Below are 16,737 nucleotides of genomic sequence, written 5' to 3'. Positions count from 1 at the left end.
TTTTTTTTTTTTTTTTTTCGGTTTAATCTTTATGGGAGCATATCGCCAGGTCTTTCCTCCTGCAGAACTGCCAGCCTTTATAGATGCAAAAATTCTCAACAGAGGCAGGGCCAAGATGGCAGAGCAGTCAGGCACTTCCGGTGGACCCTCTTACGACAAAGACCCAAAAAAACAAGTGATTCAATTATATATAGCAATCTGGGAGCCCTGAACATCAAAGGCAGAGTTCAGGATCCAGACGAGCGGCAGGGGGAGGGAGAGTGGTTCGGAAGCAGTGAGGAGTTGCCACACCTGACCTGGCGAGAGCCTGAGCCCTTCAGGCCTGATCAGCTCGGGGGTGATCGGTGAGGCAGGCAAGCAGCCATGCTCGGGAGGCGCGTTTTCCGCACTAAGAGAGACCCAGCACCAGAGAGTCTACCTGGCCACGCAGAAACAGTGAGAAGCCGCCTTCGATCTGGCGAAAGATAAGTAATTGCCTACGGCCTACCGTGCGGATCAAAAACACCCCCCTTAGGGAAAAATCTCTCTCCCATTTAACTCCCCACTCCCTGCTCTGCACTAGGTCCTGGACCGACTTCAACAATTGCCAAGTCCCCTGGGCCGGAAGCAGGATCCGTCACACGCCCGGAGCCATTCTCACTGCCTTGGAGAGTGAAGACATTAACACACAGGGAAAAAAAATCAACTGTCAGCTCCCCAAAGCCAGGAAACCAGGGTAGGCGCAGCTCCTTTGCCCAGGCACAGGCATAAGGGATCCACAGACATTGAGTGCCTTTCCCCCTGCATAGACTTATGTGGGCCCATCTCAACAGCGTAGGCCTTCATTACTGCCGTACAACGGTATATACCAGAACTCTAACTTCAACTGTTTCAGCTGTGAAGTGGCAGGATTGTGACATCTGACACTGCTCTGCCCATTAAGCAGAGTCTTCACCTACCCACATCAGGGGCCTGAGGACTGGCAGCTCCACCCATGCCACCTAGCTACCTGCGATAGGGGCCCATGAATAAGAGGTGCCCCCCAGTCCTTACAGCCAGCAGCATTAGGTGCTCATAGTCCGACTGCAAAACCCATCCACCTACACGCTCTAGGGAACAGGGACACGCCTTCCTCTTGGACACTTGGGTGGCCGTCAGCCCCCTGCCTTCCTCAGAGTGTTGCCCCCCTGCTGCAGCCAGATGCCTGTGCCTACATCAATCACCCATGCCTGTCTAGGAATGTAAGTGAGAGCCTATACCACACACTTGGTGGCTATCTCCCTGAACACCTGAGGTGAATCCATACAGGAGGAGTGGGCAGACTCCTGAGCTCACATACTTAGTAACTGATCTCACCACCTGGAGACAGGACATTAGAGCTTCAAAGGTGCCAATGATCAAAGTAGCTCATACGAGCAGCCTATTTGGGCATATCAAAACAAAACAAGAAGCTAGGACACAGTAAGCAAACATAATAACTTATCGATGGCTCGGAGACAACAGTCAATATCAAATCACATAACGAGGCAATCCATGATGGCTTCAGCAAGCTCCCAAAATAAAGAATCTAGAAATTTTCCAGAGGAGGAAAATTTCTTGGAATTACCGGAGGCAGAATATAGAAGATTAATGCACAGAAGTCTTCAAGAAATTAGGAAGGAAATTAAGCAAAATGCAGAACATGCAATAGAGAAAATTAAAAAGATTAGAGAAAAGCATAATGACAAATTTAACAGACTGCAAGAAGCCATAGAGAGACAGCAATCAGAAATCTGGAAGATTAACAACAAATTTCAGAATTAGACAACTCAGTAGAAAATCATCGGAGCAGAATTGAGGCAGTGGAAGTCAGAATCAGTGAGATTGAAGGTAAAGCACTTGGCACCAACTTATTTGAGGAAAGATCAGATAAAAGGATTTAAAAAAAACGAAGAAACCCTAAGAACTATGTGCGCCTCTGTCGAGAGGAATAATCTACAAGTGATTGGAGTACCAGAACAGGAAGGGATAACAGAAAATACAGAGAGTATTGTTGAAGATTTGTTGACAGAAAACTTCCCTGATATCCTGAAAGATGACGAGATATCTATCCAAGATGCTCATTGAACCCCACATAAGGTAGATCCCAAAAGAAAGTCACCAACACATATTGTAATTGATCTTGCCAAAACCAAAGATAAAGAATTTTAAGAGTGGCTAGGGATAAACAGAAAGTCATCTACAAGGGAGAGTCAATAAGAATAAGCTCGGACTACTCAGCAGAAATCATGCAGGCAAGAAGGCATGGAATGACATATATAAAGCCTTGAAGAAAAAAAACTGCCGGCAAAGAATTATATGTCCAGCAAAACTGTCTCTCAAATATGATGGCAAAATTCGGGCATTTCCAGATAAACAGAAGTTTAGGGAATTTGCAAAAACCAAACCAAAATTACAAGAAATTCTAAAGGGAGTCCTCCGATTAGAAAATCAGTAACATCAGATAACAACCTAAGACTAGAACACAGGACAGAGCAACCAGATAGGGAAGTCACAAAAGGAAATCAAAGCTAAAACACTGAAAATAGGGAAACAGATGTCAGTATATAAAAGATGACAACATTAAAACATAAAAGAGGGACTTAAAACATGTAGACCTAGATTTTTCATATGCAGAGAAAGTCAAGACGATATAAAGTAATAAAAGACTGGTGTAAACTTAGAAAAATACGGGTAACTATTAAGGTAACCACAAAGGAAACTAACAATCCTACAAGTCAAAATAAAAAACTAGAAAAATATAATGACTCGGCAAACACAAAATCAACAATGAAAAAGATGAGAAGAAAATACATAAATAAAAACGACTCAGCACAGAAAGTTAAGTAGAACAAAAACTGAACAACACACAAAGACATCACAATCACAGCACTAAATTCATACCTGTCGATAATTACGCTGAATGTAAATGTACTAATTGCACCAATAAAAAGACAGAGAGTGGTAGATTGGATAAAAAAACACGATCCATCTATATGTTGCCTACAAGAGTCACACTTTAGACTTAAAAACGCAAACAAACTAAAACTCAAAGGATGGGAAAAAAATACATCCAGCAAATAACACTCCAAAAAGAACAGGAGTGGCAACATTAATTTCTGACAAAATAGACTTTAAAGTAAAATCCACCACAAAGGATAAGGAAGGACACTATATAATGATTGAAGGGTCAGTACACCAGGAGGACATAATGATAATAAATACTTACTTACCAAACGACAGGGCTGCAAAATACATAAACTCCGACACCACTGAAAAGAGAGAGAGACAGCTCCACAATAGTAGTAGTAGGAGGCTTCAACACACCACTTTCGCTGAAGGACAGAACATCCATAAAGAAGCTCAACAAAGACAAGGAAGGAAAAACTAAATGCTACATCAACCAACTTGATCTCATAAACGTATACGGAACACTCCACTCAACAGCAGTATGATTTCTTTTCCAACACACATGGAACGTTCTCCAGAATAGACCACATACTGGGCTATAAAGCAAGCCTTAACAAAATCCAAAGGACCGAAATATTACAAAGCATCTTTTCTGACCATAAAACCATTAAAGTAGAAATAACAAAAGCAAGGAAAAGAAAATCAAACACTTGGAAATTGAACAACACCTTGCTCAAAAACTACTGGGTTATAGAAGAAATTAAGGATGGAGTAAAGAAATTCATAGAATCAGATATGAATGAAAACACATCCTGCTAGAACCTTTGGGACTCAGCAAAAGCAGTGCTCAGAGGTCAGTTTATAGCAATAAATGCACACATCCAAAAAGAAGAAAGGGCCATAATCAAAACATTAACCCTACAACTGGAACAAGTAGAAAGAGAGAAGCAAAAGAAGCCCTCGGGTGCCAGAAAAAAGGAAATAATAAGAATTAGAGCAGAATTGAATGAAATAGAGAGTAGAAAAACAATTGAAAGAGTTAACAACATGAAAAGCTGGTTCTTTGAAAAGATCAACAAAATTGATAAACTGTTGGCCAAACTAACAAAAGAAATATAGGAGAGGAAGCAGATAACCTGTATAAAAAATGAGGTGGGTGATATCACAACAGACACAACTAAAAAGAATCATAACAGAATACTATGAAAAATTGTACTCTAACAAATTTTAAAACCTAGAGGAAATGGACAAATTTCTAGAAACTCACTACCTACCTAAACTAACACAGACAGAGGTAGAACAACTAAATTAACCCATAAGAAAAGAAGAGATTGAAAAGGTAATTAAAAAACTCACAATGACCAAAAACAACCCTGGCCCGGATGGCTTCACTGGAGAATTCTTCCAAACTTTAAGAGAAGAGTTAACACCACTACTACTAAAGGTATTTCAGAGCATAGAAAAGGATGGTATACTCCCAAACTCATTCTGTGAAGCCAGCATAACCCTGATACCAAAACCAAATAAAGACACTGCAACAAAAGAAAATTACAGACCAGTATCCCTCTTGAACATTGACACAAAAATCCTCAACAAAATTCTAGCCAATAGAATTCAGCAATGTATCAAAAAAGTAATCCAACGTAATCAAGTGGGATTTATACCAGGTATGCAGGGATGGTTCCACATTAGAAAAACAATCAATGTAATCCATCACGTAAATAAAACAAAAGACAAGAACCACATGATCTTATCAATCGACGCAAAAAGGCATTTGACAAAGTCCAACACAAATTCATGATAAAATCTCTCAACAAAATAGAAACAGAAGGGAGATTCGTCAGTATAATTAAGGGCATTTATACAAAGCCAACAGCCAACATCCTAAATGGAGAGACTTTGAAAGTATTCGCCTTGAGAATGAGAACCAGACAAGGATGCTCGTTATCAACACTCTTAATCAACGTGCTGGATGTGTTAGCCAGAGCCGTTAGGCTAGAAAAAGAAATAAGGGGCATCCAAATTGATCGACAAGAGGTCAAAGTATCACTATTTGCAAATGATACGATCTTATATACAGAAAACCCCAAAGAATCCACAAGAAAAATACTGGATCTAATAGAACACTTCAGCAAAGTTTGAGGATACAACATAAACATACAAAAATTAGATGGATTCCTTTACACCAACAAAGAGAACCTCGAAGAGGAAATCACCAAATCAATTTTATTTACAGTAGCCCCCAAGAAGATAAAATACTTAGGAATAAACCTAACCGGAGATGTAAAAGACCTATACAATGCAAACTACAAGACATTACTGCAAGAAACCAAAAGAGATCTGCATACGTGGAAAAACATATGTTGCTCATGGATAAGAAGAGTCAACATTGTGAAAATGTCAATTCTCCCCAAAGCGATCTACAGATACAATGCAATCCCGATCTAAATTCCAGTGGTATTTTTTAATGAGATGGAGAAACAAATCACCAACTTCATGTGAAAAGGGAAGAGGCCCCGAATAAGTAAAGCATTACTCAAGAAGAACAACAAAGTGGGAAGCCTCACACTGCCTGATTTTAGAACCTATTATATCGCTGCGGTAGTCAGAACAGCCTGGTACTGGTATAACAGCAAATACATAGACCAGTGGAACAGAATTGAGAATCCAGACATAAATTCATCCACCTATGAGCAGCTGATATGTGACAAAGGCCTGAAGTCTGTTATTTGGGGAAAAGACAGTCTCTTTAACAAATGGTGCTGGCATAACTGGATTTCCGTGTGTAAAAAACTGAAACAAGACCCATGCTTCACACCATACACAAAAACTAACGCAAAATGGATCAAAGACTTTAAAGTCAAAAATGATAAAGATCATGGAAGAAGAATAGGGACAACGCTAGGAGCCCCAATACATGGCATAAACACAATACAAACCATAAGTCACAATGCACAAGCACCAGAAGAGAGACTAGGTAACTGGGAGCTCCTAAAACTCAAACACTTATGCTCATCAAAGAATTCACCAAAAGAGTAGAAAGACAACCTACAGACTAGGAAAAAATTTTTGGCTATGACAAATCAGATCAGTGTCTAGTCTGTAAAATCTACAAGATACCGTAAAACTTCAGTAACAAAAAGACAAATAACCCAATTGAAAGATGGGCAAAGGATATGAACAAGCCCTTCACCAGAGAAGATATTCAGGCAGCTAACAGACACATGAAGAAATGCTCACGATCATTAGCCATTAGAGAAAAGCAGATCAAAACTACAATGTGATATCATCTCACCCCAACAAGGCTAGCAGTAATTCAAAAAACACAAAATAATAAATGCTGGAGAGGTGGTTGAGAGACTAGAACACTTATACACTCTTGGTGGGAATGTAAAATGGTATAAGCACTTTGGAAATCAGTTTGGCAGTTCCTTAAAAAGCTGGAAATAGAAATACCATATGATCCAGCAATCCCACTCCTTGGAATATATCCTAGAAAAATAAGAGCCGTCACACGAATAGATTTATGCATGCCCATGTTCGTTGTAGCACTGTTCACAATAGCAAAAAGATGGAAACAACCTAGGTGCCCATGAACAGACGAATGGATAAACAAATTACGGTATAGCCACACAATGGAATACTACGCAACAATAAAGAACAACGATGAAGCCCTGAAATATAACATGGAGGAATCTGGAGGGCATTATGCTGAGTGAATTTAATCAGTCACAGAAGGACAAATATTATATAAGACCACTATTATATGAACTCAAGAAAAGGTTGAAACACAGAAGAAAACATTCCTTGATGGTTACAAGGGTTGGGAGGGTGGGTGAGTGTTATTTACTAACTAACTAGATAGTAGATAAGTATCTTAGGTGAAGTGAAGGACAGTACACACTGTAGAGGAAGTCAGCACAACTGGACTAAACCAAAGCTAAAAAGTTCCCTGAATAGAGTCAAACACTTTGAGGGACAGGGTAGCAGGGGTAGGGGTCTGGCTACCATGCTTTTAGGGGTCATCTAGGTCAATTGGCATAACAAAGTTTATTAAGAAAATGTTCTATATTCTACTTTGGTGAGTGGTGTCTGGGGTCTTAAAAGCTTGCAAGTGGCCGTCTGACATGCATCAATTGGTCCCAACCACCTGGAGTAAAGGAGAATGAAGAACAACAAAGACACAAGGAAAGTATTAGCCCAAGAGACAGAAAGGGCCATGTAAACCAGAGACTTCATCAGCCTGAGACCAGAAGAACTAGATGGCGCCCGGCTCCCACCATTGACCACCCTGACAGGGAACACAAGAGAGAGTCCTGGTTGGAGCAGGAGAAAGGTAGGGTGCAGAACTCCAATTCTAGTAAGAAGACCAGACGTAATGGTCTGACTGAGACTGGAGGAATCTCGGAAAGCATGGCCCCCAGATCCTCTATCAGCCCAGAACTAAAACAGTTTCCGAGGCCAGACCCTCAGACAGGGATTGGACTGGACTGTGGGACATAAAGTGATACTCATGAGGAGTGTGCCTCTTAGCTCAAGTAGATTCAAGAGACTAAACGGGCAGCTTCTGTCTGGAGTTGAGATGGGAAGGCAGAGAGGGTTAGAAGCTGGTTTAATGGACATGGGGAATCAGGGGTGGAAAGGAGGAGTGTGCTGTCATTGTATGGGGAGAGCAATTAGAGTCACGTAACAGTGTATGTATAAATTTTTGTATGGGGAAAAAAGAAAAAGAAAAAATTCTCAACAAAATTCTAGCCAATAGAATTCAGCATCATATAAAAACATAATACACCATGACCAAGTGGGATTCATACCAGGTATGCAAGGGTGGCTGATCTTTCCATTAGCAGTTGAGCACTTAACTACTGAACTGCCAGGAAAGTTCTGTGGGCCAGTTCTACTCTGTCACATGGGGTTACTATGAGTTAGAAATTGACTCCATTGCACCTAATGACAACAAACACTGTGTTGATATCTGCCATTACTTCATTTACTATACATAAACGTGTATCGTTTGGGCTCCAGAGATTTATAGATTACTAACACAGGCAACCCTTATCTCTCTGAGCCCTGTGTTGAGGAAAGGGAAGCAGCTTGGTCTCCTAGGAGAGATTTCTAGTGTAATATGATGCCCAAGGTGACTATCTCCAGGTATGCACACACATTTTTAAAACATTCTGATTCACTTTAACTCAGATACTCATGGTAATGTCTCAACACAAAATTATTTGACTATCCACAAAAAAAGTGTACATACCCCATCTCCAACATACACACATTTCTGCCCTAAAGCATGGGTAGCTTGTACTCTGTGTCAGCAAGCTGATTTAAATAATGTCCATCAAAAACAAAGTAAATTTGCTACAATTATATTTTCAGAATTTATTCTAAATCTGTTCTAAATAAAGTAGTATTTTCTATGTTATAATTTTTCCTGCTTATGTAAGGCTAATTGAGAATTGATCGTGTTTTCATCAACTAAACATTTAGTTTTTATGTAGGATGGTTTGAGGAGTTAGAGTAAAGAAGGTATAATTTACCTGTGTACATTGAAAATCAGTTGAAAACACACAGTTGTATACCTTTTTTCCTTACAACTTTAGACTTCCATTGAAACAAACATACACTCTCTACTCTGTAAGTAAAAATAATATTAAATGTCTAATGTCATCTGATTGGCAGCAATTCAAAATCTGACCTTTGGAATAGATCCCTTATCACTTTTAAGTGAGACAGACTTGAACTACAAATAACTACAAATATTTTGAAATTTTCTTTTTAACCTATTAGGTATGCAAATAATAAAAGTTACTGCTGGTTAATACAAATAGTACAAATTAGTAATTATCATTCTACATCTGCTTTAGTTAGCCATGGTACATGAAGGAAATTATTTATATCAAGGCAATGCTTCAGAAAATCCCTCTGACAGTTACATTGTTTAGTTGTGTGTGTGTTTGTGGTGTTTCATTACAAAAAATAAGATCTTTTTGTGACCTATTGATTATGCCAACCAAGAAGACAGCAGCACAGAACAGGTACCCTAAGTCATGCTTTTCAAGTATGAGGGCTTCTTTGAACATCAAGTAATATTACATGATAGTAAGTTATGCTTTTGGTATCTATTGATGTGAAAATTTGATAAAACCACTGTGAATTCAATAATACCTTGAAGTAGCTTTGTTCTTTATCAATCTAGACACCACCTGTGGACATTGAAACAACATGTTAATTGAATTTTCTGCTTACAATAAGGAGTGTGTATGTTTGTTCTTTTCTCTATTTTTCATTGCTGCTTGAATGGGTAAAAGCTTTACTTCTGTGAACTAAAGTTCTTGGTCATTGACATACCAACTGAATTCAATTTCTACCTTAGACGCCGATATTTTATTAGATTATGCTATACTAGTTACACATGAAAGTTGAAGGATAAAGGAGTGATGAATCATTTACTAATAAAGATGATGAATGAAATGTATTCCATACTGTATCCCCAAACTCCTCTTACCATTCATTTCATTCAAGTAGCAGCTAAGTGCAGTGAAGGCAGTTGAAGGCAGAATTACAGTATGGCACAGTACAAACAGCTTTTATTTTGTACTTGATATTTTAGTAGATGACCTTTGAAATTGCTTTCAGTCTTACTGTATAGATGATGTTAAAGAGATATTTCAAAGAAAAGATTAAAAATAAACCCAGATTCCAGACAGAGCAGGAGAAAAATTGTAGAACAAAAAATCAAATTCACAAAAGAGACCAGACTTACTGGTCTGACAGAGACTGGAGGTAACCCTGAAACTGTGGCCCTAAGACACCCTTCTGAACTGGAACTGAAGCCATTCCCAGAGACCACCTTTCAACCAAACCATAGACCCATAAAATAATAACACTCGAGAGGAACGTGTTCCTTAGAACAATCTAAAGATCAAAAAGGCAACTTTAGCCCAAAAGCAAAGATGAGAAGGTGGGAAAGGGTAGAAAATCAGGACGAAAGGAAACAGGGAACCCATGACAGAAATGGGGAGAGTGCTGACACATTGTCAGAAATGAAATCAACGTCATGGAACACTTTATGTACAAACTATTGAATGGGAAACTAATTTGCTGTGTAAACTTTCACCTAATGCACACACACACAAAAAGAAACCAGAGTTTTTTCATGCTTCTTGAAAGCATTTAGTTTTTCCTTTTTTATTGATGATGATTTATACAGAATCAGGTTATTGATGATAATTGTAATATCCGAATATATGCCTCAGCTTATCTGAAGGATATATGTACATACATTCATCATAAGACAGAGTTGAAATTGTGTTTTGTCTTAATTGCTAAAATTCCATATCAATGAGGGAGAGTGGGAAGGGGATTTGAAAGTGTTCTAAAGTTAATTAAACCTTATGCAATTTTAATGAAATTTATACTGTATTCACCTTCAGAATTTGTAAACCCTACTTAGTTGAAATTGGGGATCAACCTCTCAAAGTGATACATTATTAATTTTACTGTCAGAAGGCTTCAATATTATGATCATAATAATAATACAAAACATGAAGCAAAGAGCAGGATATTTGAAAATGAGCCATCTGGTACTGGCCCTTTCTTCTCTTCTCCCCAAGTGTAGCTTACCTTTAGACTAGTGGGTTCCTTCTCCAGCAGGGACCCCATGATCTCTAGATTCTGGGTGGTTGGAGTTTTCAGTTGTAAACAGTTATCAACACAAAATTCAGAATGCTTGATGCCAAACAATGTCTTTGCTCCTCCACTGATAAGAGTACTCTTCTTGCAGTGTAATAAGGGAGAATAACAAGGAAACACTTCGAGAAATTGGAATATGAACCAAAATAGTCAAAGAAGGAGAATTATACTGAATTATGTTAATAAGCAAACAAGTTTTTGTTTTTCTTTTTTTTTTAACAAAGCAGCTTTTTTCTATAGTTAAGAATAACCCTCTCAGAGGACCAGGTCTATTTGTCCTGCAGTATTATAGACAGTGGCAACAGCATGCGGGTCATTAGAAGATTCAAAGATGGTTTGTCATCTCAAGAACTTTTGGTAAATGTAGGTGGGAAAACTTTCAGGTATAAAAACAACTTGGTAAAAAGCAAACTTGATTAGTTATGGCCCTTCTTTTTTAGCTAATGTAGTAAGACTTTAGGGTAGGAATATATCCTGATATTTGATTAGCAGAATTTTGGCGTTCATCAGAGGTTATTCAGCAGGACAGGGTTCCAGTATGAAATGTGTCAAATTATTGGCTACAGATCAGTTGATTATGCTGTGGTTCTTGTGGCAAGTTTCTTACATACCCTGTTGTGGTTCATCAGTAGCTTTTTAAGCAGTCTGTCCCAGGTAAGGGAGAAGTCTGTATAAGTTAAGCATCTAGAAAAAGCAGTATCTGGGGTGTTCACTACTTTCAAAGAAGGTTTCAGAATATCTCCCATTTAACAGAATAGTTAGAAGGTCCTTGAGAAATACTTGTGGAAGAAGTGACTCTTCAGTGCATGGCACCAGAAGGAGGAGTAGACTGAAGGGATTTTTGTTACACCAAGAGCAGACAAACAGTATCTGCTCAAAAGAATTATATAACCAAGACTGAAAAAGCACTAAAGATTAAGTAATGTTTATGTATCTGTAAATTAACTTAAGGAAAGAAAAACTGGTTGAGAGTATGTGCTTCTCTTACAGAGGGAAGAATTCCAAGTGAGGTAAATCTTATATTGGATTTCAGTGAAAGGAAGAAAAATATCCTGGTACATGTAGGTGGCAAAACTTATAGTTGTAAAAACAATTTGATAAGCTAACTTCATTGGTAGAGAAAGCATGCAGGTGTATAAAACAGACTTTTTAAAACTTATGTTTTAAATCATGTCATTGTGTTAAGTTTTGTATTTGGGTCCCCCCCAATTAAATATATGAACAAGTTTCCGTGTGTTCCCCTCTTAACTATCTCCTACATTGTTTTACAAGGTAACTAGCTAGAGAACATCGTATTAGATTGTCTCACTGAAGGAAGTAGCCGTAACATCATAAATAAGGTATTCTTTCTGTATTTAACAGTCCAATAATAAATATTCAGTGAATGATTCTCATTAGAGCGCTAACTAATAATCGTTGTTGAAAGTATGTAATTATAGTATGCCACAGTGTTAAATGTTTATGGTTTGCTTTCTTTTTGTAGAACACAAAGTAATTATAGTGGGACTGGATAATGCAGGGAAAACCACCATTCTTTATCAGTTGTAAGTATGGGTGTTTGTTTAACAGTTTTCATTATTTTAATTATTGAAACTAATTTTGTATAAGTAATAAGAATGAGATACTATTAAGTATAATAAAAAAACTTACATGATTTTGTTTAAATTTTGTATTTTCCAGTCTACACGGAAAGAATTAATATTAAACTTTATTTTAGAAAGCTTACATTATAATGCTGAGTGAGGTGATAAAATAGTTTTCACTGAGTTCTTCTCGTACTGTGGTTCATATAAATGATTGGTATCTCTAAGAAGCTATTGCTACTCTTCTAATAACTTGGGAATTGTTTAACATAGCCAGACTTGTCAAATCAAAAGAAATGAAAGTCACCCCGTAAAATACTGCTTCAGTCGCATGCAGCTGGGAGAGGCTTGAGACTTTCAGAGAAACACATTAATACTTGTAAGGATTTTTTTTAACTGCCCAGTGATGCACTTGTCAAAGTGCCTCCCATTATTCTTTCAGAGCCAATGAAGTGATCCTTGTTAAGCAATGGACATGGATCTTATGCCCCAAGGGTTTTAACAGACAGTTAAAAAATACTGTGCACAATTGTATGGCTCTTCTCACTTCTAGCCTTATCTTGCATTAGAAGTTCATCAGCCTTACAGCTCTCCACAGATATTTCACTTGTGCAATGCTTAACACTCTGCTAAAAAGCTACAAACTTGGTAAGGTTTGTCATTTGAGAGTTGAATAAATGCTTATTTTTCTTTAAAACGTTTTGATTCCTTGGACATTATATATTTTAATAAGATTCAGCTTTAAACATCAAATATAAACATTTAAGAATTGTGTCGTTGTTGAGGTAATTTTGTACATAGATTTAAAAAATATATATAAAACCCTAGAGATATTTGCAAGCCTCTTCCAACATACCATATTTTAAGAAAATAGCTCGCCCACACGTATAACACACAGCATAGCATGCTTATGAAAATAGCATGGGAACGGGGAGGTTGCACAGTTGGCAAAAAAAAACATAATGCATGCATTATTTGTGTAAAAATATAGCACTGTCATGTTACAGGCAAATATTTGTTGAGTGAATTAATGTAGCATCACCAGTGATTATGGTAACACATGGTATGTGCATCGGTATTCTAAATACATGTATATATTTATATTTGCCTGTGACCTTATCGTTTTAAGACTGTTGTAGTTGTGTGTGATCAAGTCAATTCTGACTCATAGCAGAGTAGAACTGCCCCATAAGGTTTCCTAGGCTGTAATCTTTACGGGAGCAGATCACCAGGCCTTTTCTCCCACAGAGCCACTGTGTGGGTTCAAACCGCCAACCTTTTGGTTGGCAGCCGAGCATTTAACCATTGTGCCACCGGGGCTCCTTTTTGAAGGCTGTTATATTGTAGGTTGATAGGCCTGAACTAATTTTCATGGCTGAGCTCTCAGTTTTCTGCTCATAAAGAGTCTTCAAAATTATGGATAGCCCATGCGCTTTGGTTGCTACTTCGCCAAGTATTGGTGTTTCAATCACTTAAAAACTTGCTCTTTCAGTATGGAGCATTGCTTCAGATCTAACTGATACCAGGGCATGTTGGTATTGGAATATTTGGCCACAGAAATGCAAACCGGTAACCAGAGTATTCCTTCTATCCAGATCACTTAAGTTTGCAGATTATTCCATTAAAAACAACAAAAACTCCTTTAGAAGTTGTTTTGTGTTTCGATGTTTATTTGCACAAATTTTCTCCAAGTTTATTTTTGATGCAAATGATTACCATCATTGGCACAAATAAAAGGATTGATTGATTCATCTTAAAAAAATAGACAGGTAAAATGTGCATCGGGTTTTCAATATTTACCAAATCATTTTCATGGTGTCTGTTTTTCAACAGCTTAATGAATGAAGTGGTTCATACGTCTCCAACTATAGGAAGTAATGTTGAAGAAATAGTTGTGAAGAACACTCATTTCCTCATGTGGGATATTGGTGGTCAAGAGTCACTTCGGTCATCGTGGAACACATATTACTCAAACACAGAGGTATACTACGATTACTTCTGGATTTTAATAAAAACAGCCAAAGAATAAACCCAGAAAATAGATAGGCTATACAGAGGGCATATTGACAGCTGCCTTTTAATAAGATGCTTTTTAAGGAATTTGGGGTTTTCAAATAAAAGAGAAAAGGCAAGTGGAAAGAGTAACGGATACTAATACTTGTTGAGTGCTTACTGTTGGGTAGGCTATCTCAGTTCATCCTCAGATTAATACTAAAATATCTCTGCTGTATGAGAAATCTGACACTAACAGAAACTATATAACCGTACCCCAGATCTTAAAGCTTATGATTAGGGGAAGACAAAATATTTTAAGTATAATTTTAATGAAAGATGCAAAACTAACATGAATTGAACGTTCAAAATTTTAGTGAGGTTGTATTTTAATTAAAAAAATAATTTGCAGGCCACCTCCTAGAGTTCTCTGTCACATTTCATTATTTTACTAGTTAGGGGCCGAGTTGGGAAACAAATCTGGGCTCTCCTGTTTTTAATTTCTTCTTAGAAGCAAAATTTATTTTTAAGACCATGCATTGCTGTTTAGAAGGATTTGTCTTTGAGAATGCTAGTGCACATTTGCATCCAAGTAATTTTTCTTTGCAAAGGGGTATTATTATTTATAAAACCAATTATTTTTCCTGAAATGGAGCCTCTTAAAATTTGGGGGTTTGTTTTTGGCAGCAGGGGCATGGAAGGGTTGCGATGCGAGGAATTTTTGGTGGCTAAAGTTCTCTTTAAAATAAAAACCATGTGCTTTTTAAGATGTATTTTGTGATAGTATATGCATATATGTCTATATATTCTTACGCAGTATGTGAGTAGTCAAATTGGAATGTCACATAGATGTTAAGCAGTTGTGGTAGCACTGTTATTTTATTTGAAGGGGAAAATGAGGGACAAGTAAATATGGTTGTGTTGTTAGCTGCTGTCAAGTCGACTGCAACTCATGGCGACCCCATGTACAACAGAATGAAATGCTGCCTCGTCCTGCATCATCCTCACAATCTCCGGCATGGTTATGGTTATAGGTTAACCTGATATATATTTCTACAGTAAAATAACATTTTGAAACAGGATTATGTGAGGCAGTAAGGGAAGAATAACATTTAGACATATAGCTAATTAAATAGTATAGCTGTTGACCCTTTTTTTAAAGCTGAGAAGTAACTCCAGCTGTAAAAAGAACTATTCATCATTATCTTTGAATAGTTCAGAGTTGATTCTAGCTAGTTCATGTATACTTACAGCATTGCAAAAGGAAATTTATGAAATTACTGAAACTCTAGAAAGCTTACTAGCATGAGTCCAAAAAGGGATACTTTGTTACTGATGCCATTTGCATGAAATAATTCTTTTAATAAATGATTTGTAGAAGAATACCAAAATTATTACAAATAACCTTTAGCCTTCATTGCAGCACACTAGCATAGCACTTAGCATTGCAATCTTTGAATCCAAGTGAGGAATTTATCTATGTTGTATTTCGCTAATTGCTTTGTTCACACTTGTCATCTTGCTTCTCCAAAATTCTTTATATTGAGGAGTCATCTAAAAGCAGTGTGCTTCCATTATAATAATAGGAGTGACCGTTGTTGACTAATTCCTGACGCCTTCGTCTCGTTAACTCATAGTCACTTCCCATATTCTGTCCATTCTTCACTGGCCACATTATATTCATCCTTTCCTTTCACTTTCCCTTTATCCCGTTTCTCAGTTTATAGTCTGATTACTCTCCTTCATTTCAAGGTCATCTATATAATCTGATTCCACCGTGCATGTCTCTATTTTGCATTGCTTCCCTACTATATAACCCTTAGCACTATTTGATCTTATTTCTTGACTTTTTCTTTTGCATAAGCTTTTCAATTTGGAGGCATCACTGTATTTTCTTCTTTTTACTTACACAAATTGTTTTTTTGTTTGTTCATTGTTTTAGTTCAAGTGAAAGTTTACATTTCAAGTTACTCTCATAAAAATTTATTGTTATGTGACCCTAATTGCTCTCCCTATACTATGACAGCACACTCCTCCTTTCCACCCCTGATTTCCCATGTCCAGTCAACCAACTCCTAACCCTCTCTGCCTTCTCATCTCACTTCCAGACAGAGACTGCCCATTTAGTCTCGTGTATCTAATTAGAGCTAAGAAGCACACTCTTTGCAAGTATCATTTTATGTCCCACTGTCCAGTCCAATCTTTGTCTGAAGAGTTGGCCTCTGAAGTTGTTTTAGTTCTGGGCTGATAGAGAAACTGGGGCCATGCTTTCCAGGGTTCCTCCAGTCTCAGTCAGACCATTAAGTCTGGTCTTTTGACTAGAATTTGAGTTCTTCACCCCGCCTTTCTCCTGCTCCATCAGGAACTCTCTGTTGTGTTCCCTGTCAGGGCTGTCATTGGTGGCACCTGGGAACCATCTAGTTCTGGTTTCAGGCTGATGAAATCTCTGGTTTATGTGGCCCTTTCTGTTTCTCGGGCTAATACTTTCCTTGTGTCTTTGTTATTCTTCATTCTCCTTTACTCCAGGTGGTTGGGACCAATTGATGCATCTTAGATGGCC

General features: G+C 37.7%; 1 protein-coding gene across 6 annotated transcripts in view; it reads left to right on the top strand.

Annotated features, from left to right (window-relative positions):
• Positions 1–16,737, top strand: part of ARL5B (ADP ribosylation factor like GTPase 5B) — a 37,711-nt gene that overhangs the window by 8,623 nt on the left and 12,351 nt on the right. For 2 of the 6 annotated variants that reach the window (XM_023735063.1, XM_023735065.1), the window contains exons 2-4: positions 11,875–11,942; positions 12,086–12,146; positions 14,019–14,166. In XM_023735063.1, coding sequence (XP_023590831.1) covers positions 14,023–14,166 — 144 coding nt within the window. In that variant the 5' untranslated portion in view covers positions 11,875–11,942; positions 12,086–12,146; positions 14,019–14,022. Of the gene's footprint in view, positions 1–7,782; positions 12,147–14,018; positions 14,167–16,737 lie in introns of those variants that run through there. The other 4 variants (XM_023735060.1, XM_023735061.1, XM_023735062.1 and 1 more) reach the window with 3 other exon arrangements.

This window comes from Trichechus manatus, unplaced genomic scaffold (genome assembly GCF_000243295.1).
Source record: "Trichechus manatus latirostris isolate Lorelei unplaced genomic scaffold, TriManLat1.0 scaffold00075, whole genome shotgun sequence".
NCBI classification, from domain to species: Eukaryota; Metazoa; Chordata; class Mammalia; order Sirenia; family Trichechidae; genus Trichechus; species Trichechus manatus.
The sequence above is the reverse complement of the archived record's forward strand: the minus strand, read 5'-3'. Positions and strand labels throughout refer to the sequence as shown.